The 27,064-nt window shown below is 42.8% G+C and overlaps 1 protein-coding gene across 11 annotated transcripts in view; it reads left to right on the forward strand.

Moving 5' to 3' along the window:
* The window catches only part of LOC105491299 (HYDIN axonemal central pair apparatus protein), a 468,775-nt gene that overhangs the window by 427,490 nt on the left and 14,221 nt on the right, over positions 1–27,064 (forward strand). For all 11 annotated transcript variants that reach the window (XM_024795897.2, XM_024795901.2, XM_011757552.2 and 8 more), the window contains 9 exons: positions 493–714; positions 6,043–6,212; positions 8,696–8,894; positions 10,735–10,893; positions 13,611–13,888; positions 14,694–14,913; positions 17,935–18,147; positions 19,675–19,838; positions 20,720–20,870. In XM_024795897.2, coding sequence (XP_024651665.2) covers positions 493–714; positions 6,043–6,212; positions 8,696–8,894; positions 10,735–10,893; positions 13,611–13,888; positions 14,694–14,913; positions 17,935–18,147; positions 19,675–19,838; positions 20,720–20,870 — 1,776 coding nt within the window. The remainder of the gene's footprint in view (positions 1–492; positions 715–6,042; positions 6,213–8,695; positions 8,895–10,734; positions 10,894–13,610; positions 13,889–14,693; positions 14,914–17,934; positions 18,148–19,674; positions 19,839–20,719; positions 20,871–27,064) is intronic.

A 27,064-nucleotide genomic window follows, 5' to 3' on the forward strand; every position in this document is an offset into this window, starting at 1 on the left:
TAAGAAGACCTTGCTATCTATCTCAGCTTCCATTCTGACTGGGGAAAGTAGCAAAAATGAATATGAGCTGAGTCTTTCTGCTTCAAATGCCAGAGAGATCAGGAAAACAGAAACACTCCAAGAGCAACTCTATCCCCAGAATGTATGTAGATATGATGTGAATGCTTTTCTTATTTTATTTTCAGGGGGGTGGAGAGATGGTGGGGAGAGGAAATAGTGCTTGTGTTAAACATACAGGAACTACCTGTATTTGACTACCAACAAAGGTCTAAGAACTAAATTGCCACTTTCTCTATGAGATATTGAGAGAACCCCAACACTTAGTAGCTCTTGCTGGAATATCTGACTCCATTAAGCTAAAGACAGTCAAATCACCATCGTCATCTGCCATCCTTATTTCCCAAAGGATATTTTTCATCAACATGTTACAAATGCTGACCCCAGACAAAGGAACTATGGTTTGCATTCCCTGCTCTGTTCTCTGTCTCCTAGGTGGAGTTAAATGAATGTGTCCAGTGTGAATTCAACTTTATCAACACTGGAAAGTTCACCTTCAGCTTCCAGGCAGAGCTGTGTGGCTCCAAAGCCTTGCTGCAGTACTTGGAATTTTCACCCATCGATAGCACTGTGGATGTAGGGCAGAGTGTACATGCCACCCTGTCTTTTCAACCATTAAAGAAGTGTGTCTTGACAGACCTGGAACTCAGAATCAAGGTGAGTCCATTTAACATTGTCCAAACTCCAAAAGTACTCTCAGCGTGCTGCCTTGGCAGGTTAATTCTCCTGTGTGTTCTTTATCTTCTCCACGTATCCAGAAGCTCCTAGAGGGTAGCTGTGTTGGACACAGCCTCACAATGTCTAGTACAAAGCCTTCATCAATGGTTAGGTGGATGGGGAGTAAGTGTGGATTGAAAAGCAATTATATTGCAATACATTCACCCATTAAAATAAATAAGAGTGATAGGCAGGGCAGGAAAAGAATGTGTACAACATTTTCTAAGATGAATTATTGAATGAAAAGAAAAAAAAACAAAGAATGGTGATGTCATCAGGAATGGCAGAGAAGGACATCCAAAACGCTGCTCTTCAACAGCAATGAGACCACTGGAAAAAATTTTCGAAGTCAACTTTTTCAGAACTCTGAAAATTAATAATAGGCTTTGAACAATTCTAGGAGTACTTACTCAAGAAAAATGGCTGAATACCCATAAAGACAGAGAGTTTTGTGGTATTTTGATTTGCCCTATTCTCTCCCTCCTCCCTCATCCCAGCTCTGCAGTAACCTTGAAAACCAACAATTCGGCAATCAAAGTGAAAGTCAGCAGTCAATCAGATCCTGGAGGAGGTAGAACAGATTGGAACTCCCCAAAACCCCCATTCTAAAAGAATTGTCACTATTTGAGCTGTCTAGAAGTTCAATGGAAACCCCGCTCACAGGGATAGCTTTTATTTGACCTGACTCCAGGCTTGCTCAAAAACAATCAGTTGTAATTGTTTAACACCGCAGCTGACTGAGGGAGCATTGACCTTAGGGGCAAACAAGAAGTTCATTGAAAAATTTAAAAGGAGAGGCTGGGAAGAAGATATTCATGGGGGGCTCTGAAAAGCTTCAGCATATTCCCTGGAATCTAGACAGCCATGCATGTATAAGATGTGTGTACCTCCAGGCTGTGTTACTGCTCAGGAGAGACCTGAGAAGGCCCTAAGCTCTTACCTCTGACTAACCTTTAGGTCCCGGGAAAGATAAAGCAGAGTTGGCAACTGCCTGCCTGAGTGTCAAAGGCATGTCCTGCCACACACAGCCCCTCAGCAAAAGCTGTTCCAGGCATTTAAGGAAATGGTTCCAGGCATTTAAGGAAATCTCTGTTCAATCATAAACTGACCACTAAACTAACTGAGCAGAAACTTTATTGGCCATGCATAAGTGAGAATATAGACTTTACTGAAAAAGTTACTGAACAAACTAAGAGTTACAACAGTAACCAACCCTGGGGGAGGGGTGATCTGATTTTCAGAGTTGCCACATTTATTTTTTTAAATCTCCAGTTTCCAACTAAAAAATATGAGCCATGAAAAGAAACAAGAAAATATAACTCATATACAGGGAAAAAAGCAAAAAAGCAAAAACATTATCTCTGAGTGAGCCCAGATGTTGGACTTAATAGACAAATACTTGAAATCATCTACTTAAAATATGTTCAAAGAACTATAGGACACCATGTCTAGATAACTAAAGCAAAGAATGAGAGCAATGTCTCACCAAAGAGAGAATATCAATAAACATATAGAAATTATAAAAATATACATTTTGGAGTTGAAAAACATAATAGCTGAAATGAAAAATTCACAACAGGAGCTCAATAGCAGATTTCTTATGGCAAAAGAAAGAATCAGCTGTGGCAGATGGGATAAAATTGTTGAAAAGAAAAAGAAAAAATCAGCAAATTTGAAGATGGAGCAATTGAGATTATCCAATATGAAGAACAAAAAGAAAAAAGAATGAAGAAAAATGAACAAAAATTCAGAGTCCCATAAGAGATTATCAAGCATAGCAATATACATGTAATGGGAATCTCAGAAGGAGAGAAGAAGGAAAATAAGAGAAAGACTATTTCAAGAAATAACACCCTAAAACTTCCCAAATTTAATGAAATCAATTAAATATCCAGAAAGTTCAATAAATTCCAAGCAGGATAAACTCCAAAAAATCCATACCTAGACACATCATTACCAAACTGTTGAAAGACAAAGACAGATCATCTGGAAGGCAGAAGGATTAACAGCTGGTTTCTCATTAGAAACTTTGGAGACCTGAAGACAGTGTGATGACATATTCAATGTGCTGAAAGAAAAAAAAGTTATCAACAAAGAATTTTATATCTAGTAAAACTATTTCTAAATAGTTCCCATTATTCTGCCAATTTGGGGGAACTAAACCAGGACACTCTCAGATAAATAAAATCTGAAAGAATTCATCACTAGCAGACTGGCCTATAAGAAATAATAAAGGGAATCCTTCAGACTGAAATGAAAAGACACTAAAGGATAACTCAAATCTACATGAAGAAATATAGAGCACCAGTAAAGGTAACTGCATAGATTATATAAAATCAATATAAATGTATTTTTTTATTTATTACTTTTTCTATCTGATTTAAAAGACAATTGCATATAGCAATAACTATAAATCTGTATTAGTGGGCTTAATGTAAAGATGCAATTTGTGTGGTAATAGCACAAAGAAAGAGGAAGTAACAGAGCTATATAAGAGCAAAGTTTTGCCTATTATTGAAATTAAGTTGTTATTAACTCAAACTAGATTGTTATAAATGTAGATGTTAATTGTAATCTTCCTTGCAATGACTAATACAACAACTCAAAAGAATATAGTAAAACAAATGACAAGGGAACTTAAATGGTACACTAGAAAATATCTATTTAACACAAAAGAAGGCAGTAATGGAGGAATAGAAGAATAAAAAAGGCATGATTGGCTAGTAATTTTTTTAAAAAGATATAAGATATATAGAAAGCAAATAGAAAAAAGACATAAATTTTACCTTGTCAGTAATTACATTAAATTTAAATGAGTTAAACTCTTCAATAAAAAGATAAAAATTGGCAGAATAATGGGAAAAATCATGTTCCAACTATGTGCTGTCTACAAAAGACTCACTTTGGATTCAAAGACACAAATAGATTTAAAGTAAAAGGATAGAAAAATAAATATCCTTTATTTAAATAATAGCCAACAAGAGCTAGAGTACCTATGCTAATGTCAAACAAAATAGACTTATAGACAAAAACTATTCCTAGAGATAAATAAAGACATTTTATAATGATCAAAAATTATTCCTAGAGATAAATAATTTTATAATGATAAAAGGATCACTCCATCAAGAAATCATAGCAATTATAAACATGCATGTAACAAGAGAGTCCCAAAATACATGAAACAAAACAGACAGAATTGAAGGAAGAAATAAACAATTCAACAATCATAGTTGGAGATTTCAATACCTAGTTTTAAACAATGGGTATAACTAGACAGAAGGTCAGCAAGGAAATAAGAAGACTTGAACAGCACTATGAAAGCTCTAGGCCTAACAGACATATACAGAACATTTCATCTAACAACAGGAGAATAGACATTCTTTTCAAGTGAACTTGGAACATTGTCCAGGATTGGCCAGATATTAGGTCATAAAACATACCTCAATAAATTAAAAGGATTGAAATCATGCAAAGTATGTTCTTCAACTACAATGGAAAGAAATTTGGGATGCCCAGCCTAACACATCATCCTTATCAAATCCTCAGGAAGAAGGTGATAGAAAGATGGGGGTAAAACCACTAGAACCTGTCTTCATCTGTTTTGTGCTTCTATAACAGAATACCTGAGACTGGGTAATTTATGATGAATAGAAATGTTTAGGCTCACGGTTCTGGACCCTGGGAAGTCCAATATCAAGTTGCCAGCATCTGGTGAGGGCCTTATGGCTGCATCATAACGTGGCAGATGGCATCACATGATGAAAGGGCAATGGTTGGGGGAAGAAAGGTCGGGGGTGGGGCAGGAGGAAGAGAGAGAGAGGAAGAGAGAGAGAGAGCAAGGAGGAGTGAACTTATTCCTGCCATAGCAAACCCACTCCTACGATGATGGCAGAAGTCCATTCATGAGGGCGAGCCCTCATTACCAATCACTTCTTAAAGGTCCCACTTCCCAATACCATCACAATGGCAACTAAATTTCAGCATGAGTTTTGGAGGAGACAAACGTTCAAGCCATGAAAAATTCCAAGGTGTGTCACTGGCCATTGAGAGTTCAGGAAGCTCCAGTGGAACTCAGCAGCAAAGTCACAGCCATCTTCTCTGAGAAAAGCCCAGTTTGTGGCTTCAGAAGGGACCTATTCCTTTTGAGAACTTTTTCAGAACTTACATTTCTTAGAGCAAACAGAAATACAACATGTTACAAGATCTTTCTACTCTGGTTGGCAGAAGAGTTGAAGGTGATAAATTTACATCCTTTTCATTGAATCAGCCACAAAATGTACACACTTTAAAAGCCTTGGACGTTTACCTATGTAACAAACCTGCATATCCTGCACATGTACCCCTGAACTTAAAAGTTGAAAGAAAAGAAAAAGAAAATAAAAGCTTTGAATAAGAAAATGTTTTTAAATTTATAAAGTTGTTTATGATAGCTTGTACCAATGACTGCTGACTTATTCTAATGTTTAAAATGAATGTTTATTCTAATAATGTTTATTCTAATGATGCTTAGAATGAATAATAGATAATTTATTTGAAATCAATTATCAATTTGTGAGAATTCACATTGTGAGGAGTTTGTGAAGAGCAAATTAAGTTCATGTACCAATGAGTCACATATTACCTTGTGATTGAGAGTCCAGATGATGACCTGTGCTCTTTCCATCTTTCCACTCTTTCGTCCTTGGCATATTAGCCTTGTTCTCCTTCTTGTCATCTCCTGGTCACAAGATGACCATTTTACCTGACGTCCTATGTGTGCGTTCAGAGTGAAAAGAAAGGGGAAGAGCGTGAAGGCAAAGAACTTCCCCAGCAAGGCTTTGCCTCTTTATTTAAGATAGAACACCCTCTTGTCCTCTTCTGCTTACATCTCAATGACTGGAACTATGTCTGATGGCCATCCTGAGCTTTAAAGGAAGGTGTAAAATGAAGCATTTGCACCTAGGCACATTGGCATCCAATCAGAGTCCTGCTAGGAAGGAAGCCATGGGGAGTGGATGTTGGGTAGTAACTAGCAGTGCCTGGTATGCCCCTGGACCTTCAAGCTGAATCATTGCTGCAAGAGCAAAGTGGGAGGCAATGTAGGGCCTGATTACAGAGGAACTTTTCTTCAATACACAAGCTTCTAACCTACTAAATCAGAATCTCTGGAAATGGCACCCTGAGACCTGTATTAAAGCACCAACTGCTTTCCAGCTTAACCTGAGGACTTAAGAGCCCTTGCCTCCTACTTCTTCTAATTATGATCCCCCTGCCATTTCCTCCCCACAGATCAGCCATGGTCCAACATTTGTGTGCAGCATCTCAGGCTGTGCTGTGAGCCCGGCTATCCATTTCTCCTTCACCAGCTACAACTTTGGGACCTGCTTTATCTATCAAGCTGGGATGCCCCCATACAAACAAACCCTGGTAATTACCAACAAGGAAGAAACACCTATGAGGTAAGCAGGCTTCCCAGAGCCTCCAGATGATTCTGCAACTGCTTGTGGGCCCTACAGACTCCACACAGGTGAAGCCCTGCCAAGACAAAAAAAAAAAAAAAAAAAAAATGATTATGGGAAAGAGTCAAACATAAGTGGATATGAATCCTGGGTCCCTGTCCCCACAAGTAAAACTAATACTTGGATAGCCATGTGCTACCCTGCTAAAAATCCTCTTTGTGAAGTACGTAGAGCAATTCCAAATGATCTAGTGAGAGCTTTTATGACTTCCATTTATTTTCTCATGTGATAGACTTGGAAACTGAGGTTTGAAGAGTTAAAAGGTAAATTTCTCTGGCCAGTGGCTTTGCAGTAAATAGCAGACCTGTACTGAGCCTAAGCTTTCTGATTCAAATCTAGCCTCTCAGCACCATCCCTGTGTGGGATGTTCTAGTCCAAGGTTCTGGGCCCCATTCAAGACCTAATGAGATAGAATCTCTAAGGGCTGGCCCAAAGACCTGTGTTTACTCAAATCTGTCTATCAGTACTTTAGAGAATTTTCCATAATGATGAAAATGTTGTATTATTGCATTGTCGAACATGGTGGCCTATAGCTGAATGTGGCTTCAGAGCACTTAAAATGTGGCTAGCGGAACTAAAGAACTGATTTTTTATTTTATTTTAATTAATGTTAATTTTAATAACTGCAAGTGTCTAGTGGCCACCATATTGGATAGCACAGATCTAAGTTCAAATTTTAACTCTTCCCTAGTTGTGTGACCTTGGGCAAATTTTTAAAACTCTCTGCGCCTCTGTCTCCTTGCCTGAAGTGGTAGTCATAATAATACTGTCTATGACCGGGCGCGGTGGCTCACGCCTGTAATCCCAGCACTTTGGGAGGCCAAGGCAGACGGATCACGAGGTCAGGAGACCGAGACCATCCTAGCTAACACAGTAAAACCTCGTCTCTACTAAAAATACAAAAAATTAGCTGGGCATGGTGGCAGGCACCTGTAGTCCCAGCTACTCGGGAGGCTGAGGCAGGAGAATGGCATGAACCCAGGAGGTGGAGCTTGCAGTGAGCCGAGATCATGCCACTGCACTCCAGCCTGGGTGACAGAGCGAGACTCTGTCTCAAAAAAATAATAATAATAATACCATCTGTATAAGACTATTAGGATGATTAAATTAATTCACCTAGGAACAGTGCTTAGAACACTGCCTGGAACATAAGAAATGCCCAATTATTGTTAGTTGCTGCTGCTGCTGCTGTTATTGTTAGTACCCTGAATATTAAATCATAAGTGTGTCATGTAATTTGAAATACTAATTTTAAATCTTATCTATCTATACTCCTTGCATGTTCAATGTAATCTCAGTCTTACTTTGCTTAAGGTATTGAGCTCTATATGTTGGCCTAGCTAGACTCCTTCTCTACAGACTGTAAGGCAGACAAGGAGAGGTTGTAATGGAGAGGCCTAGTGCCTTCCTACCCACGTGTGGAGCAGGGTGGACGTGCTCTTTTAAGACCCCTTCTATTTGAACAATGAGTCATAATAATAGTAGCTCACTTTATGGAATATTTCCTCTGCACCCTATTTAATGACTGTTTCAGTCACTTTATCTCATTTAATCCTCACAATAGCCCTAAGAAATGGTGATCACTACCCCCATTTTGCAGATAAGAAAACAGAGACCCATGTGGGCTACATAACTCTTGTGAGATCCTTTGGGTAATCAGTGATAGAGCCTGGATCCAGACTCCTCTCTGCCTGACTCTAGAACATATACTCCTCCCTACTGTGCTTTGTCACCCAATTACTTCTGGAAGCACTTCCTTCTTATGAGAGGGTACAAAACCCTCATGTATAAAACCATGAGATGCATGATCAAGAAATGGAGAATCAGGCTGGGCGCCATGGCTCACGCCTGTAATCCCAGCACTTTGGGAGGCCGAGGTGGGTGGATCACCTGAGGTCAGAAGTTCAAGACCAGCCTGGCCAACATGGTGAAACCCCGTCTCTACTAAAAATACAAAAATTAGTTGGGCACAGTGGCACACACCTATAATCCCAGCTACTCAGGAGGCGGAGGCAGGAGAATCGTTTGAACCTGGGAGGCAGAGGTTGCAGTGAGTTGAGATCATGCCACTGCACTCTAGCCTGGGTGACAGAGTGAGACTCTGTCTCCAAAAAAAAAAGAAAAAAAGAAAGAAATAGAGAACTGTTAGTGAAGAATATTGGGCAAAGGGTGATGAGCCTTGAGTTTGAAACCCAGTTCAGCCAGGGTCTCAGGATGTGACTTGGAGCAACTTGGTTGTGCCTAAGAGAGTGTGGGCTGGGTCATTGCTAACCTCCCTTCCAGCTCTTAAATGACTTATGTGACTCTAGGACAGCAGGGCAGGAAACCCATCGGTATCCAGCCCAAAGAGACAAGGAGATGGCATCTGCCCCTCTGGGTCAGACTTCTTGGAGCTTATGCCTGTTCGTCTTGATTTTCTGCAGCATAGATTGTCTGTACACCAACACCACTCATCTCGAGGTGAACTGCCGTGTTGATGTGGTAAAGCCAGGAAACACACTGGAGATTCCGATAACTTTTTATCCTCGAGAAAGTATCAACTATCAAGAACTCATCCCCTTTGAAATCAATGGGCTCTCACAACAAACGGTCGAAATCAAAGGGAAGGGTACTGAAATGAAGGTAACAGACAGTCGGGAGGCCTTCAGGTGTGGCACCCTCCTTTCTACCCTTCTCAACCTTCTTTGCCCCCCAGAACCCCTTCCCCCCTCCAGCCGCTCTGCTTCTCTGCCCCAGGCTGCTCTGTTGGAGGTCAGCCAGTCCCACTGAGATGATGTTCCTAATAACACAAAGGGGCAAATCGTCAGATCAGACTCACTGAGTCATATATCTTATTCAATACCATACTTTACTGTATCAAAGGAGACAGGTAATCACAGACACTAGAGAAATATTCTTTTTCTTGGAGAAATTTGAGACTTTCAGAGTCAGTACCCCAAGTATATCCTTTTCCTTCTGCATCAGTGCATGTTTGTTTTCAGGTTTAATAAATAACGTTTTTAAGCAATGTACACAGACATGTGTTTCAGTGATGGAACATCTTTCCTTAACACCGCATTGATTAGCATTCTCCAGCCAGCCACAGATCCCTGGATATTTGGTTCAAGGCATTCCTTTTACCCAGGCACTCTGGATAGAAAGGGAATGGTCATATTCTGCTGCTCATTCATTTCCTTCTCATATCTAGTAAACATGTAAGGTGCTTGTCTGGTGGGATTATCTGTATTGTAATAGAAGGTTTTGCAAGACTGAAATCTTTCCAAGACTTTCAAGAATGCATAGCATATTTCGGCAACCAGGGGAGGGATGTATTCCTAGCAGCCTTCCCATCAAGCCATAGGAGCAACAGGACATTGCCAACTCATGTGTCTAGACCCAAGCCAGAGACAAGGTCTCTTCTGATGCCATTGATTCATTCATTTGCCTATTGGTCTTTCACTTGTTTATTTAGCACCCATTATGTATTGGATATTTTGGGAAGATGCAGAAGTGACTTACACATGTTCTTAGACATCCAAGAGCTCATGACTAGTGGGAGAGACTCTCTTGCCTTTTTAAACAAAATGGAAACATGTGGCTGGGTTTAAAGATAGTTGAGTGGAGGGGTGCAGTTTAGTGACTGACCACATGACAGTAACCAGGGGGTGCTGCCCATTGTGGGTCAGGGCCATTCTGCAGGGCAGGCTCAGCCTGGCCTTGGCCTGACCGAGGCACCATTTTAATCAGTGTCTTACCTAAGGACTTGGAAGCATAACTACTTTTCTCTGCCTCTATTGCTGCTGTTCTAATCCAACAACCATCATCTCTCCCTCCTGCTTTCTTTCTTGCCCTCTTCAAGCCCATTCTCCATAAAGGAGCCAGAGCTCTCTCACAAACACTCCATACTTCACTGACTTCCCATTGCTCCCAGAATGAAGCCCCGTCTCCCACTTCTCACTCAGCAATGGCCTAAAAGGCCTTGCAAGACCTGACCACGTCTCTAAAGTTGTCTTCTCAGGTCCTAGCTCCCAGCCTCAGGCCTTGACTGGGCCACTCCCTCTGGCTCAGGGCCTGGCCACAGGTTGTCTCCCTGCCTTAGGTTGTTCCCCAATTCCACACTCACTCTGGCTGAAATTGACTAGCTCATACCTTTCTTTAGCTCTCAATGTACACATGCCATCTTCAGAAAGGCCCCCTGAGCCCCCTAGTCTAGTTTCAGCCCCCTGTAATATGCTCTCAAGGTGCCCTGAGATTTTCCTACGTATATTTTAACCCAGTTGTACTTGTATAATTGTGTGATGAGTAGTTCAGTGGGTACTTTAGGCACTTAAATGCTTATTGAGCAGGGAAATGCCCACCCAATATGAAGAAGTGAGGGCACAGAAAGAGAAGGAACCACCCTTGCCTCACCAGAGAAGACATATAATGTTTATTTTTCTCTTTAACTAATGAACTCTTCTTCCTACTCTTTCTTGTCCTACAGATTTTAGTCCTAGATCCACCCAACAGGATTGTGAAGTTGGGAGCTGTCCTACCAGGGCAGGTTGTGAAAAGAACAGTTTCCATCATGAACAACAGCCTGGCCCAGCTCACATTTAACCAGTCCATTCTGTTCTCAATTCCAGAACTCCAGGAACCCAAGGTTGGTGCTCAGAGGGGCTCCTAGGGGCCCCTTCATGCTCCCTGATGATGAGGATGGCCATGCTGGCAACACAAGCAGCTCACATTTCTTGTGCATCTGTAACGTGCCAGACCATTCTAAGAGCCTTCCCTGTGCTCCGTCTGTTCATTTTCACAAAAACAGTATAGGGCTTTACACGGTGCACTAGTCCCATACTGTTTTTGTGAAAATGAACATTATTTTCATTTTGCATTTTCATTTCGTTTTCCATGTCATTCATTGTCATTTGTTTATTTACATCTCCATTGTGTAGACAGGCCAGTTCTCTATTTTTGTTCATTTCAGGTGTTTCTCCTTAAGCCTTTGTGTGCATCCATGACTCTGTGCTTAAGATACATTCCTACACTGGGCTCAGTGGCTCACACCTGTAATCCCAACACTTTGGAAGGCCAAGGCAGGTGGATCACAAGGTCAGGAGTCCAAGACTAGCCTGGCCAAGATAGTGAAACCCTGTCTCTACTAAAAATACAAAAAATTAGCCAGGCATGGTGATGGGTGCCTGTAATTCCAGCTATTCGGGAGGCTGAGACGGAGAACTGCTCGAACCCAGGAGGCGGAAGTTGCAGTGAGCTGAGATCACACCATGGCACTTCAGCCTGGACAACAGAGCAAGACTCCATCTCAAAAAGAAAGAAAAAAAAAATATACACACACACACACACACACACACACACACACACACACATATATATATATATATTCCCCTCCACACACACACACACACACACACACCTTCCTGGAAGTGGACTTATTGTGTCAAAAGGGAAAGTGTGTTTCAATATGCATGGCCAGTCTGCTCCCTGAAAGATTATCTCACTTTGCACAGCCACCAGCAGTGAGAGAAAAGCATGTTTATTGTCAAGTCTACTTCCTCAAGTTCCCTGAACATAGAAGCTACCAGTCCTGGCTGCTAGCTACTCATCTTACAGTCATTAGTCTTTGCATGACCCTTGGAAATGCACCAGATATGTTTGATTCCAAGACCAGACTGCATCCATTCCTTCATGCAGTTCATTCTTACACTTACTCAGTAATACATGCTAGGTGTTAGGAATAAAAGGTGAATATGACATAGACCTTGGTCTGGTGGAGATCTCAGTCCTTGAGGGTCACAGGCATATAAATAGCCCCAGGGCAGCACAGAATCTACAGAGGCAGAGTGTGAATCAGGATCAGGGCTGCTCAGAGGAGGGTTTGGGGGATGACAGAAGGCTTCCCATGGAGAGGGGCCTGTACTGAACTTTACAGTGTGAAGAGGTGTCCCTCGACAGGTTAGGAAGGGGCGTTCCTCGTGGGCAAAGGTATATACACTTGAAAACTAGATAGAACTCCATATGGAAAGAGCACTGTGGGCCATCTGGGGATTGCAGGGTACAGAGAAACTGGCTGTGAGAGGCCAGCCAAGGTAAGAGACCCTGTGGGCGTCTCATTCCAGTACCCCATGTTCCCTACTTTGCCATCCGGGCAAGATGGGGAAGACTTGTTGCTTCTCTTTCCTTAGTAATCCAAATTAAAGTCCTTGGTTCCAGCATGTCAGGGTCCCTAATAGTTTGGCCATACCAAGTCTGCCTCTTCAGCAGGTCAGATTAAAGCTGCCGGAGTGCCCCATGCTGGCGCCAACACCCTGAGGCTAGCTTCCCACATCATGTTGGAGAAGTCTCTAAGGTGACTTTCCTGTCACAGCTCCGCAGCCCATCATCTCACTCCCTGCTGCCACCGTCCACTCACTAGTGACTGCTCAGTCCTCTGTACCAAAGAGAGCTTCCGGATGAAAAGGGAATTGACCTCCTTAAAGCTGACTTGGATTTGATTTTTACCAGAACTAGAGGGAAGAGAAAGCTGAACAAATTCGTACAGTGGTCCTTGATTTTAGAATACATGAGTCACCTGGGGAACTTTTGAATATGCAGATTCCAGGCCCCCCCACCCCTGCCCTGACCAGAGACTCTGATTCAGTTGGTCTGGGGCAGGATCCAGGAATCTGCTGGTTTTTTTTTTTTTTTTTGCTTTTTTTTTTTTGCTTTTTTTGTTTGTTTGTTTGAGTTGGAGTTTCACTTTGTTGCCCAGGCTGGAGTGCAATGGTGCGATCTCAGCTCACTGCAATCTCCACCTCCCGGGTTCAAGCAATTCTCCTGCCTCAGCCTCCTGAGTAGCTGGGATTACAGGCATGCACCACAAAGCCCGGCTAATTTTTGTATTTTTAGAAGAGATGGGTTTTCGCCATGTTGGCCAGGCTGTTGTCGAGCTCCTGACCTCAAGTGATCCACCCGCCTTGGCCTCCCAAAGTGCTGGGATTAGAGGCATGAGCCACGGCACCCAGCCAGAATCTGCATTTTAACAACCACACAGGGAAACTGAGGCAGGGAATACTCCTTGAGAAATGCCAGAGCTCTAAGTGTTTCTTATTTCCCATTACTATTTCCTTTATCAGGGAGGAGGAAGAAAGAAGGAAATGCACAAAGTAAGTTAGGAAAGAGTCAGGAAAGGGAAATGATATTAATCTTCAACATAGAGTAAGTCGCAGAAAGTTTAAGTAATTTACCAAAGCATACACAGCTGATGGGAGAGCAGGAGCGAGATCTGACCCCTGTTCCAATCCCAGCAGCAAGACCTCTGGGAACTAAAGCCTTAGGGGCCTCCCACCCTCAGCTGCTGACTCTGGGTGCTGTTTTATTCAGGTCCTCACCTTGGTGCCCTTCCACAACATCACACTGAAGCCCAGAGAAGTCTGCAAACTGGAAGTCAGCTTTGCCCCGAAGAAGCGTGTCCCTCCCTTCTCTGAGGAAGTGTTCATGGAATGCATGGGGCTCCTGCGCCCCCTCTTCCTCCTTAGCGGCTGCTGCCAGGCCCTGGAGATCTCGCTGGACCAGGAACATATTCCCTTCGGACCTGTGGTGTATCAGACACAAGCCACGCGTCGCATCCTCATGTTGAACACAGGCGACGTGGGTGCAAGGTAGGGGAGCGGTGCCTCCCACCCGAAGGCTGCAGCAGAGGCCCCTGTCCCTGTACCTGCCCTGGACTTGTTCTGCAAGAGCAGTCGCTTTTTACTTCTGTCCTCTCCCTTCTACGTCCCCCTGCTTCCCTCAAGATGTGACAGCAGTGGCCTCACTGGGGTGATTGCTGCTACTATGATTACTACAATTGAGATAACAGAAGATATTTTCTCAGTGCCTGTTTCATGCCTTGACATGGCACACGTCATAATCCAACTACGGTTCTATGAGACCAAGGCTGCTACCAACGCATTTCACAGATAAGCGAGGGCCCAACCACAGAGGGGCCATGGGATACCAGTGCCACCCAGAACAGAGGCAACTCTCACAGGAAGGGATTGTCGCCACCATCCAGGATCTGAACCAAGAGGCAGGGCAGGGGACAGTTAAGGCCACAGTCCCAGAAGGGTTTCTGTTCTAGCCCAGCCACTTCCTAGCTGTGTGACCTTAAGTACGCAACACATGTGTATGCGTGTTGATACCTACGTTCCCTGATGTGTCACTCGTGGATAATAAGATGCAGCCACTTCCTGCCCTTGGCTCAGCTCTGCAAGGGAGTGAAGTCCACCTACCCAGGGAGTGACCTTGGCCCACCTTCCCCAGTGCTTCTGCTCTGTCCGGCAGATATTTCTCCTCCTAGGTCTAGGATAGACTCAGGGAGATGAACCTCACAGCCCAGGCAGAGTTTCTTGTTCTCAGTAGCATTGAGGACACCCTTACAACATCCATAAACTCTCTTTCTTGTCTTCTTTTGTCTTGGAAAAGGTTTAAATGGGACGTCAAAAAATTTGAGCCTCATTTCTCCATTAGCCCAGAAGAAGGCTATATTACCTCAGGCATGGAGGTTTCTTTCGAAGTGACCTACCATCCCACCGAGATGGGAAAGGAGAGCCTTTGTAAAAACATTCTCTGCTTCATCCAGGGAGGCAGTCCTCTGAGCCTAACCCTGTCTGGAGTCTGCGTGGGACCACCTTCAATAAAAGAGGTTAGTAGGTGCTGCCCGGGGTGGCCCCATGACAGGAGTGACCCCAGCAAGTGAACTCAGCCGGGCCTCCTTCAAACATGCAGGCCTGCCCCCTCCCTCCACGAGGCCTGCGAATACATCGTTTCCACTGCTGGAATATTCATTCTCCCCTCTTCATTTGGTGTATTCCTTTCCATTCTTCAGCTCTCATCTGAAGCATTACATTCTCTAGGAAGCCTGCTTTGACATCACTGGCTAGGTCAAATTCCAAGATCTATGAGTAAAGCATTAACACCTTTCTCCTTTTCTGTGGTTTTAAAACAAAAGGCCTTGGTATATCCCTCTGCTAGCCTTGTTACTGGACACCTAACTGAACCGTCTGCTGTGTTACCTGGCAACACTGCTTATGGGAGAAATGAGACCCAATCTCCCTGTCTGTAATTTTGTTAAACAATGTTATATGAATGGAAACATACAGTATGCTATGAACTTGTATTTATAAGTCTCAGCAGGAACATACACTTTCATTTCTCTTGGATAAAGACCCAGTTGTGGAATGGCTGGGTCATGTGATAGGCAGATGTTTACCTTGGTAAGAAACTGCCAAACTGTTTTCCAAAGCAGTCGTGTCCTTTTGCAATGCCACCAGCAATGTCTGACATCTCCACTTACTTCACATCCTTGTCAACAGTTGATAGTCAGTTTTTTAAATTTCAGCTATCCTAATTGGTATGTAGGGTCTCTCATGGAGGCTTTATTTTCCTAATGACTAATGATGTTAAGCAACTTTTCTAGCACTTATTTGCCAGCCCTGTATTATCTTAGTTGAAGTGTCTGTTCAAATCTTCTGTTTATTTTTAATTAGGTCATTGGTCTTCTTATTAAAGTTTCAAGAGCTCTTTGTATACTCCGAACATAAGTTTTGTGTTTAGGTCTTCAGTCTATTCGGAGTTAATTTCTGTATATAGTGTGAGATACGGATCAAAAAAAATTTTGTGCATGGATATCCAATTGTTCCAGTACCACTTGTTGAAAGACTCTTTTCTCTCCTGAATTGCCTTGGCACCTTTGTCATTGATTGTAAATGACAATCAATTGATCATATATATGTGGGTTCTGTTCTCATCCATTGATCTATTTGACCATCTTTATGCCAATACCACACTGTTCACATTGTTAAATTCAATGGCCAGTTCTTTCTTGAACTATGGGGAGCATTTGACACCATAAACCCGTTCCTCCTCCTGCAAACACTTCCTTCACTTGGCTCCAGCACACCACTCTCTCCTGGGTTTCTTCCTACTCACCGGCTTCTCCTTCTCATCTTCTGTTTGTTTTTTGTTTTTGTTTTTCTGAGACAGAGTCTCACTCTGTCGCCCGCGCTGGAGTGCAGTGGCATGATCTCGGCTCACTGCAACCTCTGCCTCCCAGGCTCAAGCGATTCTCCTGCCTCAGCTCCTAAGTAGCTGGAATTATGGGCCACCACCACCACACCTAGCTAATTTCGGTATTCTTAGTAGAGACAGGGTTTTGCCATGTTGGCCAGGTTGGTCTCAAACTCCTGACCTCAGGCGATCCACTCACCTTGGCCTCCCAAAGTGCTGGGATTACAGGCATGAGCCACCAAGCCTGGCCTTCTGATTCTTCTTAACATTGGAGTTTGTCAGTCAAGAGCTAGTCCTTAGATTCCTTCTTTCTTCTACATACAATCATTTCTTGTTGATTTCAGCCAATTTCTTGGCCTTAAAAAAAAAACACTGTTAGGCTGGACACAGTAGCTCGTGCCTATAATCCCAGCACTTTGGGAGGCCGAGGCAGGAGCATCGCTTGAGCCCAGGAGTTCACGACCAGCTTGGGCAACATAGTGAGACCCCACCTCTACAAAACAACAACAGTAACGACAAGAATGAAATTGCTATACTGATAACTCCCAAATCTTTATCTCCAGCCTGGACTCTTCCCTTGAACCCCAGATTTGTAAATTCTACTTCCTGCTTGACTCATAGGCATCTCAAATTTAACATGTATGAAACCTGAGTTCCTGATCTCTCCCTGAAACCTGCCGCTCCCACAGTCAACCCCACATCAGTGAAGAGCATCTCCATTCTGCTCATTGCTCAGACTAAAAACTTGGGTGTCATTCTTGAACCTTCTTCCACTTACACCCAAGATACCATACAGCAGTAAATGTTATTGGCTCTTCCAAGTACAACTGGAATATACCCACTTTCCACCATCCCCAGTGCTACCAGTGCCACCCAAGCCACTGTCGACCCCCACCTGGCCTATTGCAAGTGTCTTCTAGTTAGTCTCTCTTCCTCTGTCCCTTCTAAGCATCTAGAGCCATTCTGTTAGAGCATAGATCAGATCAGGTCACTCTACTCAAAACACTCGTAAGTCCTCCTTTTTCAATTTAAAAAAAAAAAGTCTCTACCATGACTCCAAGGCCCTGTGCGCTGTCCCCTGTCACTTTATCTCCCCCTCACTCACTTCACATTTGCCACACTGGCCTTCTTGCCTTTTGTCAAAACCAGGAGCTTTGTAACTGGCATTTCCTTTGCCAGTTACACTCAGGCTGACTCAGGCTCTTCCCCAGGTCTCCCCTGCTTCATCCTTCTTGGTCTCTAATCAAATACATATGCTCGGTTGGGCCCTTCCTGATCACACTGTGTAAAAACTCCAACCCACTCCCAATCTGGCACCCCCTCTGCTTTGTCTTTCCCTTGGCACTTATTTCTATCCTGCACGCTCTGCCTTCCACTTGTGTGTCTGCCTCCCCGCACTGGAATCTCAGCTCAAGGGCAGAGATTTTTGTTATTTCGTTCACTGCTACATCTCCACCACCAAGAACAGTGCCTAGCACATAGACGGTACCCATAAGTAGGTGTTGAGTGAATGAAAGAAAAAGAAACGGACCCATTGAAACTCATGATGGGAAGCACTGTTAAAGTCAGTCTTCCCCAGCACACATTCTGTACCTCTGGCCCTGGAGACAGACCAGGGGGAAGTGCCATGGAAGATGAGGTGCCTGCTTTCTTCCAGGTGGTGAATTTCACGTGCCAGGTGCGCTCCAAGCACACGCAGACCATTCTGCTGTCAAACCGCACCAACCAGACCTGGAATCTGCACCCCATCTTTGAGGGCGAGCACTGGGAGGGGCCTGAGTTCATCACCCTGGAGGCCCACCAGCAAAACAAGCCCTACGAGATCACCTACAGGCCCCGCACCATGAACTTGGAGAACCGCAAGCACCAGGTAGGCTGAGGTCCCCTGACCCCCACTGGTTTCCTGGCATAGTTGAAGGTGGCACTGTGTGAATGAGGTTAAAAGACACTTTGGGGCCAGGCACGGTGTCTCATGCCTGTAATCCCAGCACTTTGGGAGGCTGAGGAGGGTGGATTGCCTGAGGTCAGGAGTTCAAGACCAGCCTGGCCAACATGGGGAAACCCCGTCTCTACTAAAAATACAAAAATTAGCCAGGCATGGTGGCATACAACTGTAATCCCAGCTACTTGGAAGGCTGAGGCAGGAGAATCGCTTGAACCCAGGAGTCAGAGGTTGCAGTGAGTCAAGATCGTACCACTGCACTCTAGCCTGGGCAACAGAGTGAGACTCTGTCTCAAAAAAAAAAAAAAGAAAAAAAGACATTTTGGAAGCTGAGAGCTCAGAGAATGTTAGATAGGGAGCACCCAGATCATGTTGGAATAGTGAGGAATTGTGCAGATTATCAAGCTTTGGCTTCCTTTTTTCTTTTTGTTTTTCTTTTTTTTTTTTTTATGTAGAGGGGATTCTCGTAGAGCCAGGGGCTTAGTTCTGAAATGGGGTCCAGACCAAGTATCAAGTAATTAATGTTTCGCTTAATTGCATAAATAACGTAATGGTGACTGTAACAAAACGAAAAAAAGAAAAGTGGCCATAATCTTCCACCCTATTTAAAAAATGAACTTTTTTCTTCTATCTTCACTACCAATCCTTATTCAGATACAGCCATAACTGTCATCATCACATACCAAATTATACATTCAGTTTGCTTTCACTTTACAGTATAGCACTAGCATTTTTCTTTTTTTTTTTTTTTTTCTTTTTTTTTTTTTTGAGACGGAGTCTCGCTCTGTCGCCCAGGCTGGAGTGCAGTGGCTGGATCTCAGCTCACTGCAAGCTCCGCCTCCCGGGTTTATGCCATTCTCCCGCCTCAGCCTCCCGAGTAGCTGGGACTACAGGCGCCTGCCACCTCGCCCGGCTAGTTTTTTGTATTTTTTTTTTAGTAGAGACGGGGTTTCACTGTGTTAGCCAGGATGGTCTCGATCTCCTGACCTCATGATCCGCCCATCTCGGCCTCCCAAAGTGCTAGGATTACAGGCGTGAGCCACCGCGCCCGGCCGCATTTTTCTATTTAACTATGTGGTCTTTGTGATAATTATTTTTAATAACTGCCCAATATTTCACTGAATGAGAGTTCCACAATTTGTTTTACATTTCCATTTGTTGAATGTTTATCTACAAATTTTCATCAACATCATAACTGGTTGTTATATATACACATAACTTTTTTCTTTGGAGGGATTTTTCTTCGGTAAGCTCTCTGGGATGGGATTCCTAGCTCAGATACATATGAACATTTTTCTGTCTCCTGAAATATATCACCAAGATGCCTTCCAAAGTATTATGTTTCTTTCCAGGGCCTCCATTATCCTCCAAATAATCCTCGGTCTCTACATGCCTGATAGGTACCTAATAAAGAATGCTATGTGTCATTTCTGATCACATCCTTCTTCTCCTTAGGGCACCCTCTTCTTCCCCCTCCCAGATGGGACTGGCTGGCTGTATGCTCTACATGGGACTTCCGAGCTCCCCAAAGCTGTAGCCAGTATCTACCGTGAAGTGCCATGTAAGACCCCCTACACTGAACTTCTGCCGATCACCAACTGGCTGAACAAGCCCCAGAGGTAAGGGGATGGGATTAGGGGTCTGGGTGGGGAGACGGAAGGAGGACTTTCACCATCTAGCCCGGTCCTTCCCCTACTTAGGGCCTCTAGAGGATGTTGAGGGGCTCGAGGAGTCAGAGACAGAGTTCCCTGATGTGACCAGGCATTTCCTGAACACTAAGCCTCTAGCGAGATTCTTTTTCTGTGCTGTTAGTTACTTGTAAGTCTCCTAGAACAATGCCTGGCACGAAATAAGCATTTGATAAATGTTAGCTGTTTTTATCATAATGATAATCATCACTGTTATTACTGAGTGTTCTGTCTTATCACCTAAGCCACTGGCCAGAGAAGCAAGTCCCTGGATCTTGTCCCTACAGTAGGAGCAGAGTGGAAATCAGGCACCAGGAGAGCTCAAGGCCAACAAGCATGGTCCCCTTCTTTTACAGAGAAGGAACTCAAGTCTGGGAGACGAGGCACAGTGTACTGAAGGCTTCCTGCTTAGCATAGTGGGTAAAGGCCTGACCTAAATTTGAATCCTGGTTCTGCCAGTAACCAGTCATCTTATCTTCCTTCTCTTGGAGCATCTTATCTTCCTTCTCTTATCTTCCTTCTCTTGGCCTCTATTTAGTGACATGGAGATGACAGTGATATGTATTAATACCTCCTACGGATACTGCAAGGATTAATGCCTGTAACACACAGGCCACTCACTCAGTCCCTGGCACATAATAGGTGGCCAGTAAATGGCAGTTCCCATTATTGTTAGTGACAGGGTGAAGACTAGAACCCTGGACCCATGCACTTCCCATAAAATCAAGAGTACAGCTGGCACTTTTCCTTCTTTCCTTTGGGTTAATGATCTCATTTCGTCTCCCGTCTTGTATTCTCCTATGCTGCCCCAGATTCCGGGTCATCGTGGAAATACTGAAACCAGAGAAGCCGGACCTAAGCATCACTATGAAGGGCCTTGATTACATTGATGTACTGTCTGGCTCTAAGAAGGACTACAAGCTGAACTTCTTTTCCCACAAGGAGGGAACGTACACCGCAAAGGTATCTACATGGCAAAGGCACCACCCTGGAACTCAGGAGGTTTGACCCTGAGTTTGATCCTGGTGTTAGCAAGTAAAGATGGCCACCCATACTCACTGCTCCAAGACATCACAGGGTCTCTCATTCATGAGTTGTTTCACCTCATCCATTCAGTGGTTTAAGGAGTATCTATGGAGCACATATGCCATGTACTATACTGATTGCTGGTAACACGTCAGTGAGCTGAACAGGCACAATCTCTGTTCTCACAGAACACACAGTCTAGCGGAGAGAGATGGGCATTACTCAAACAATTGCACTGTGGATGTATAATTACAAAATGAGGTAAGTGTTTTGAAGAAAAGGAGCATGTGTGGATCTGTAGCTCATGGGAGAGGCCAGGATTGGAGATAACATTTGGGAATTTTTCATTTGTAGATAGTATTTGGAGCTATGATGTGGGATGGAATCACCAGGGGAAACATTTTAAAGTTAAAAAACAAAAACAAAAAAAAGAAAGTATCTAGGAACACAGAGAGAGAGAGAGAGAGAGAGAGAGAGGATACGGATCACGAGGTCAGGAGATCGAGACCATCCTGGCTACCACAGTGAAACCCCGTCTCTACTAAAAAATACAAAAAACTAGCCGGGTGAGTTGGCGGGCGCCCGTAGTCCCAGCTACTCGGGAGGCTGAGGCAGGAGAATGGCGTAAACCCGGGAGGTGGAGCTTGCAGTGAGCTGAGCTCCGGCCACTGCACTCCAGCCCAGGCGACAAAGCGAGACTCCGTCTCAAAAAAAAAAAAAAAAATAGAAACACCTACTCAATAAATCAGAACCTCTGAAAAGAATGAGTTATTAAAGCAAACAGAAAACTTTAAGTGAGTATTATTTATATCCCCAAAGGGAGAAAATCATACTCATGAAATAAGGATAAGCTATTGTCACAAAGAATCAATTAGAGACTCTAGAAATGAAAAATAGAATATTTAGAAAACCATACAGGAGGGATGAACTTTATAATGGGAATTACTAATAAGCCAGAAGATGGAGCTCAGTAATATCACCAGATATTACTAGCCCTTGAGGACAAAGAAATGGAACAAAATGAAATAATAACAAGCACCAGCAAGGATGTGGAGGAACTGGGACCCTCATAAACTGCTGGTGGAAGTATATCATGGTGCAGCTGCCCTGGAAAAGAGTCTGGCGCTTCCTCAAATGGTTAAACAGAGTTACCGTATGATTCACCAATTTAACTCCTAGGTAATACCCTAGAGAAATGAAAATACATGTGCACACAAAAATCTGTACACAAATATTCATAGCAGCATTATTTATAATAGCCAAAAAGTAGAGACAACCCAAATTTTTGTGAACTGGTAAGTGTATAAACAGAGTGGAATTTGGCAATAAAAAAATGAAAATAAAATATTGATACCTGCTATAAAACGTTATGCTAAGTGAAAGAAGCCAGTAGCAAATATATGATTTGAAATGTAAGTGAATGTATGCTTTGAAATATAAGTGAATGTATGATTTGAAATGTAAGTAAATGTGTGATTTGAAATGTAAGTGAATGTATGCTTTGAAATGTAAGTGAAAGAAGCCATTCACATACTGTGTGACTCCAGGTAGATGAAATATGAAGAATAAGCAAATCTACAGAAATAGAACGTCAATTCGTGGTACTGAGGGCTGGAGGGGATGGGTTGGGGAAAAGGGGAGTGATTTAATGGCTGTAGGGTTTTAGGGATTATGAAAATGTTCTAAAGTTTATTGTGGTGATGGCTATGCTGCCTTGTGAATATATTACAAACCACTAAATAGAACACTTTAAATGAGAGTTTGTATGGTATGTGAGTTATATCTGAATAAAGCTGTTTCAAAAAAAAGAATGAAAGGAAGTATGAGACAATGTATAAATCAAGAAGCTCTAATATATGTAATAGGAGCTCCTGAAAGAGAAACAAGATACTAGAGGGAAGAAAATATTCAACAAAATAACTGAAGAAATATTTCCAGGGCTTTTTAAGAAGATCGAGTCTTGGTCGGGCGCGGTGGCTCAAGCCTGTAATCCCAGCACTTTGGGAGGCCGAGACGGGTGGATCACGAGGTCAGGAGATCGAGACCATCCTGGCTAACACGGTGAAACCCCGTCTCTACTAAGAAATACAAAAAAAAAAAACTAGCCGGGCGAGGTGGCGGGCGCCTGTAGTCCCAGCTACCTGGGAGGCTGAGGCCGGAGAATGGCGTGAACCCGGGAGGCGGAGCTTGCAGTGAGCTGAGATCCGGCCACTGCACTCCAGCCTGGGCTACAGAGTGAGACTCCGTCTCAAAAAAAAAAAAAAAAAAAAAAGAAGATCGAGTCTTCTAATTGAATGGGTCCATCAAGTTGCCAAACAGGATGAATGAAAAAATACTCACATCTAAATACATTAGAGCAAAGTTTCACAAAACCGGGATGAAAGAGAAAGTCCTAAATGATTCTAGAGGAAATAAAAGGAACTAATAATCATGGTAACATGAGACTTCTTGTGGCAACACTAAACACAAGAAGATAATGGAATGAGCTATCCAAATGTCTGAGAATGATTGTCAATCTAGAACTCTTTTTCCAGGCAAAACTCTTCTGACACCAAAACTTGGACATACAAGGACTCAAAGTAACTGACCTAGGGCCAGGCACAGTGGCTCACGCCTGTAATCCCAACACTTTGGGAGGCCAAGAGGGGCTGGCACATGCCTATAGTCCCAGCTACTCAGGAGGCTGAGGTAGGAGGACTGATTGAGCCCAGGAGATTGAGGTTGCAGTGAGCCGAGATGACACCACTGCACTCCACCTGGGCAACAGAACAAAACTATGTCTCAAAAAAAAAAAAAAAAAGTAAACCACCCATATGCACAAACTCCATACGAAAATAAATACAAAATTAAAAGTTCTTGAATTAACAAAGCTTCAAAAATAAGTAAGTGACACATGTGCAGTGGCTCACGCCTGTAATTCCAACACTTTGGAAGGCTGAGGTGGATGGATCACTTGAGGTTAGGAGTTCAAGACCAGCCTAGCCAACATAGTGAAACCCTATCTCTACTAAAAATACAAAAATTGGCTCAGCATGGTGATGCATGCCTGTAGTCCCAGCTACTCAAGAGGCTGACGCAGGAGAATTGCTTGAACCCGGGAGGCAGAGGTTGCAGTGAGCCAAGATCACACCACTGCACTCCATTCTGGGCAACAGAGAGAGACCTTGTCTCAAAAAAAAAAAAAAAAAAAAAAAAAAAAAGTGACTCAAAGAGGAAAGTACAAGGATATAATAAGCAAAGTATCAAAATTAAATTGATAGGTAATTTTAAATGATTGTTGAAAGACAATCTAATGTAAATATTTCATATGACCTGAACATAGGAAATAGCAAGGGGAAGAATAACATAAGGCAATGAGAAACATTTCCTCATTCTGGAGGAATTGAATGGGAGAAATAAGAGAAGTTTTCTCATTCAGAAAGAAGAGTAGGAAGAGAATAGAGATATTCATAAACTGTAGATGTAAACAAAAAATAAGTAAAGATATGTATTAAAATAGAAGTGAAAAGATTTTGGAGTAAAAATGACAGAGTGAACCCAGATCACCAGTCTCCTTACAGTAATATATATTGAAATTTAAAATAATAACGTTTTTTAAAGAATAGAAAGCATTTCTGCTTCTGGTTATAATGATTATAATAATCCATTTTATACTCCTCCCACTATAAAAAATAAAAAATTTTTAAAAAAAAGGTAAAACTCAACCAAATCTCTGAGGCAACTTTTCTCAGGCATTAGACAACAGGCAGCACAATACTGCAGTCCTCCAAAGGGAAGGAAAACTCATGACATGAATCCCCATGATTATCCTGGTTCTCTGCCTAAGGACAATTTCCTGACTACAGTTCAGTGAGCTAGAGTCCACGCAAAGCACAGCAGCCCCCAAAGAGCTGAGGAGGCAGAAATCAGAGTTTGGGGCAGTCAGAAAGGCTGGTCTCTAGAGGGTAGGACACCAGAGAGAAAGGACCAGTGCATGAGTAAAGAGGACAGGTCAGAAGACAGCATGGGGGTTCAAACCCTCACTATCCTTGGCTAAGAGTTGGACTGCACACGTGCAGGGTGAGACAACATGAGATTTACTAGGGAACAGCTGCTATTTGGTTGTTAAAGGAATAGTAATACTATGTGTTAATCAGTGCTGGGGAACATTGGAAGTCTGGCCCAGCCAGAGGAAAGAGATTGCATTAATACCTCGTTAAAATCCTGAAAACCCAGCTAAAATACTAGAAAAACCAGAAGAAAGGCTTAGGAGAAGGGGCCATTCCCTTAGTATAAGGCCTTCTCTTTGTTAGCCCTTTAAGAAAGCCTAAAACTAAGCACATACAAGTTCTACAGGGAGGACAAAATCTGGAGATTGCATCCCAGCAAGTCAGAAGGTCCTGATACATACCTTGAGCTTTACACAGATGTGCTCTAACAAAGCATAAAACCAAACCCACACAAATTTAAGTCAGTGATTCAGCTGCCTCCTAGAACAAAATCAACACTGTTAAAAGGAAGAGAATCCAGAATCTCTACAATGATCATCAGCATTGTCCAGTATGCAAACAAAAATTACTAGACCTGTGGAGAAGCAGAAAAATGAGATCCATTGTCAAGAATAAAAAGCAGACAATGGAAACTGACTCCAAGATGGGCCAGATGTTGGATTTAGCAGGCAAAGACTTCACAGCAACTGTTCTAAACATAACGTAACATTCTCTGGGAAGACGAAAATGAGAGAGAATGTGAATGAGGCAGAAAATTAAATTACAGACATAACTCAGAAATACTGTGGGTTCAGTTCCAGGCCACCATGACAAAGCTAACATTACAGTAAAGTGAGTCACATTTTTTTTTGTTTCCTGGTACTTATAAAAGTTATGTTTAAACTATACTGTAGTCTATTAAGTGTACAATAACATTAGGTCTTTAAAAGTAATGTATAGTCCAGGCGCGGTGGCTCAAGCCTGTAATCCCAGCACTTTGGGAGGCCAAGACAGGTGGATCATGAGGTCAGGAGATCGAGACCATCCTGGCTAACATGGTGAAACCCCATCTCTACTAAAAATTACAAAAAACTAGCCGGGCGAGGTGGCGGGCGCCTGTAGTCCCAGCTACTCGGGAGGCTGAGGCAGGAGAATGGCGTAAACCCGGGAGGCGGAGCTTGCAGTGAGCTGAGATACGGCCACTGCACTCCAGCCTGGGTGACCAAGCGAGACTCTGTCTCAAAAAAAAAAAAAAAAAGAAATTTTCCTAATTGGATTTAAAAAAAATAAAACTATAGATCCAAGAAACTTGGAACACTTCAAGCAGGAAAAATAAAAAAAACTATTCCTGTACACATCAGGCATTGTTTCATTTTCAAACTGCCAAAAAACAAAGATAAAGAGAAAAGCTTAAAGCAGTCAGAGGGAAAAAATACATATTACAGAGAGAGGGACAGCGATAACAATGGCTGTCCTAGAGTTCTGGCTTCACCTAGGAAATAATGGAAGCTATCTGTAAAGTGCTGAAAGAAAAGGAAACAGTTCATCTAAAATTCTTTATCCACTGAAAATGTCCTTTAAAACTGAGAGTGAAATAGACATTTTCATATAAAAGAACCTGAGAGCATTCATTATCAGCAGATTTACCTTACTGCACAACATGTTAATAGATCTTCTTCAGTCTGAAGGGAAATGATACCAGATGGGAACTTCAGTCTGCAAGAAGAAAAGAGGAGCTCTAGAAATGGTCAATACCTAGGGAAATGCAAAATATATATTTGGAGGGTTTTTTCTTCGACTTCTTAAAAGACAACTGACAGTTTATAACACATATAATAACATTCTAAGGTAGATGTTCTTATGTATGTAGAAATAAAAGATATGACAACAAAAGCGCAAAAGATGGAGTGGACAGGCAAATGAAGTGATGCTAACGCAAGGTTATTATTAAGTATGAGGTAGGGACCAGAAAGCGTCCATTGTCAAGTGGGAAGTGATAAAATATTAACATTTAATAAATGTTGATAAGGATTCATTTTTAGCTCTGGAGCAACCATTAAACATTGTTTTAAAGGCCAGGCACAGTGGCTCACACCTGTAATCCCAGCACTTTGGGAGGCTGAAGCAGGCAAATCACCTGAGGTCAGGAGTTCAAGACCCGCC

The sequence above is a fragment of the Macaca nemestrina genome, chromosome 18 (genome assembly GCF_043159975.1).
Source record: "Macaca nemestrina isolate mMacNem1 chromosome 18, mMacNem.hap1, whole genome shotgun sequence".
Taxonomy (NCBI): Eukaryota; Metazoa; Chordata; class Mammalia; order Primates; family Cercopithecidae; genus Macaca; species Macaca nemestrina.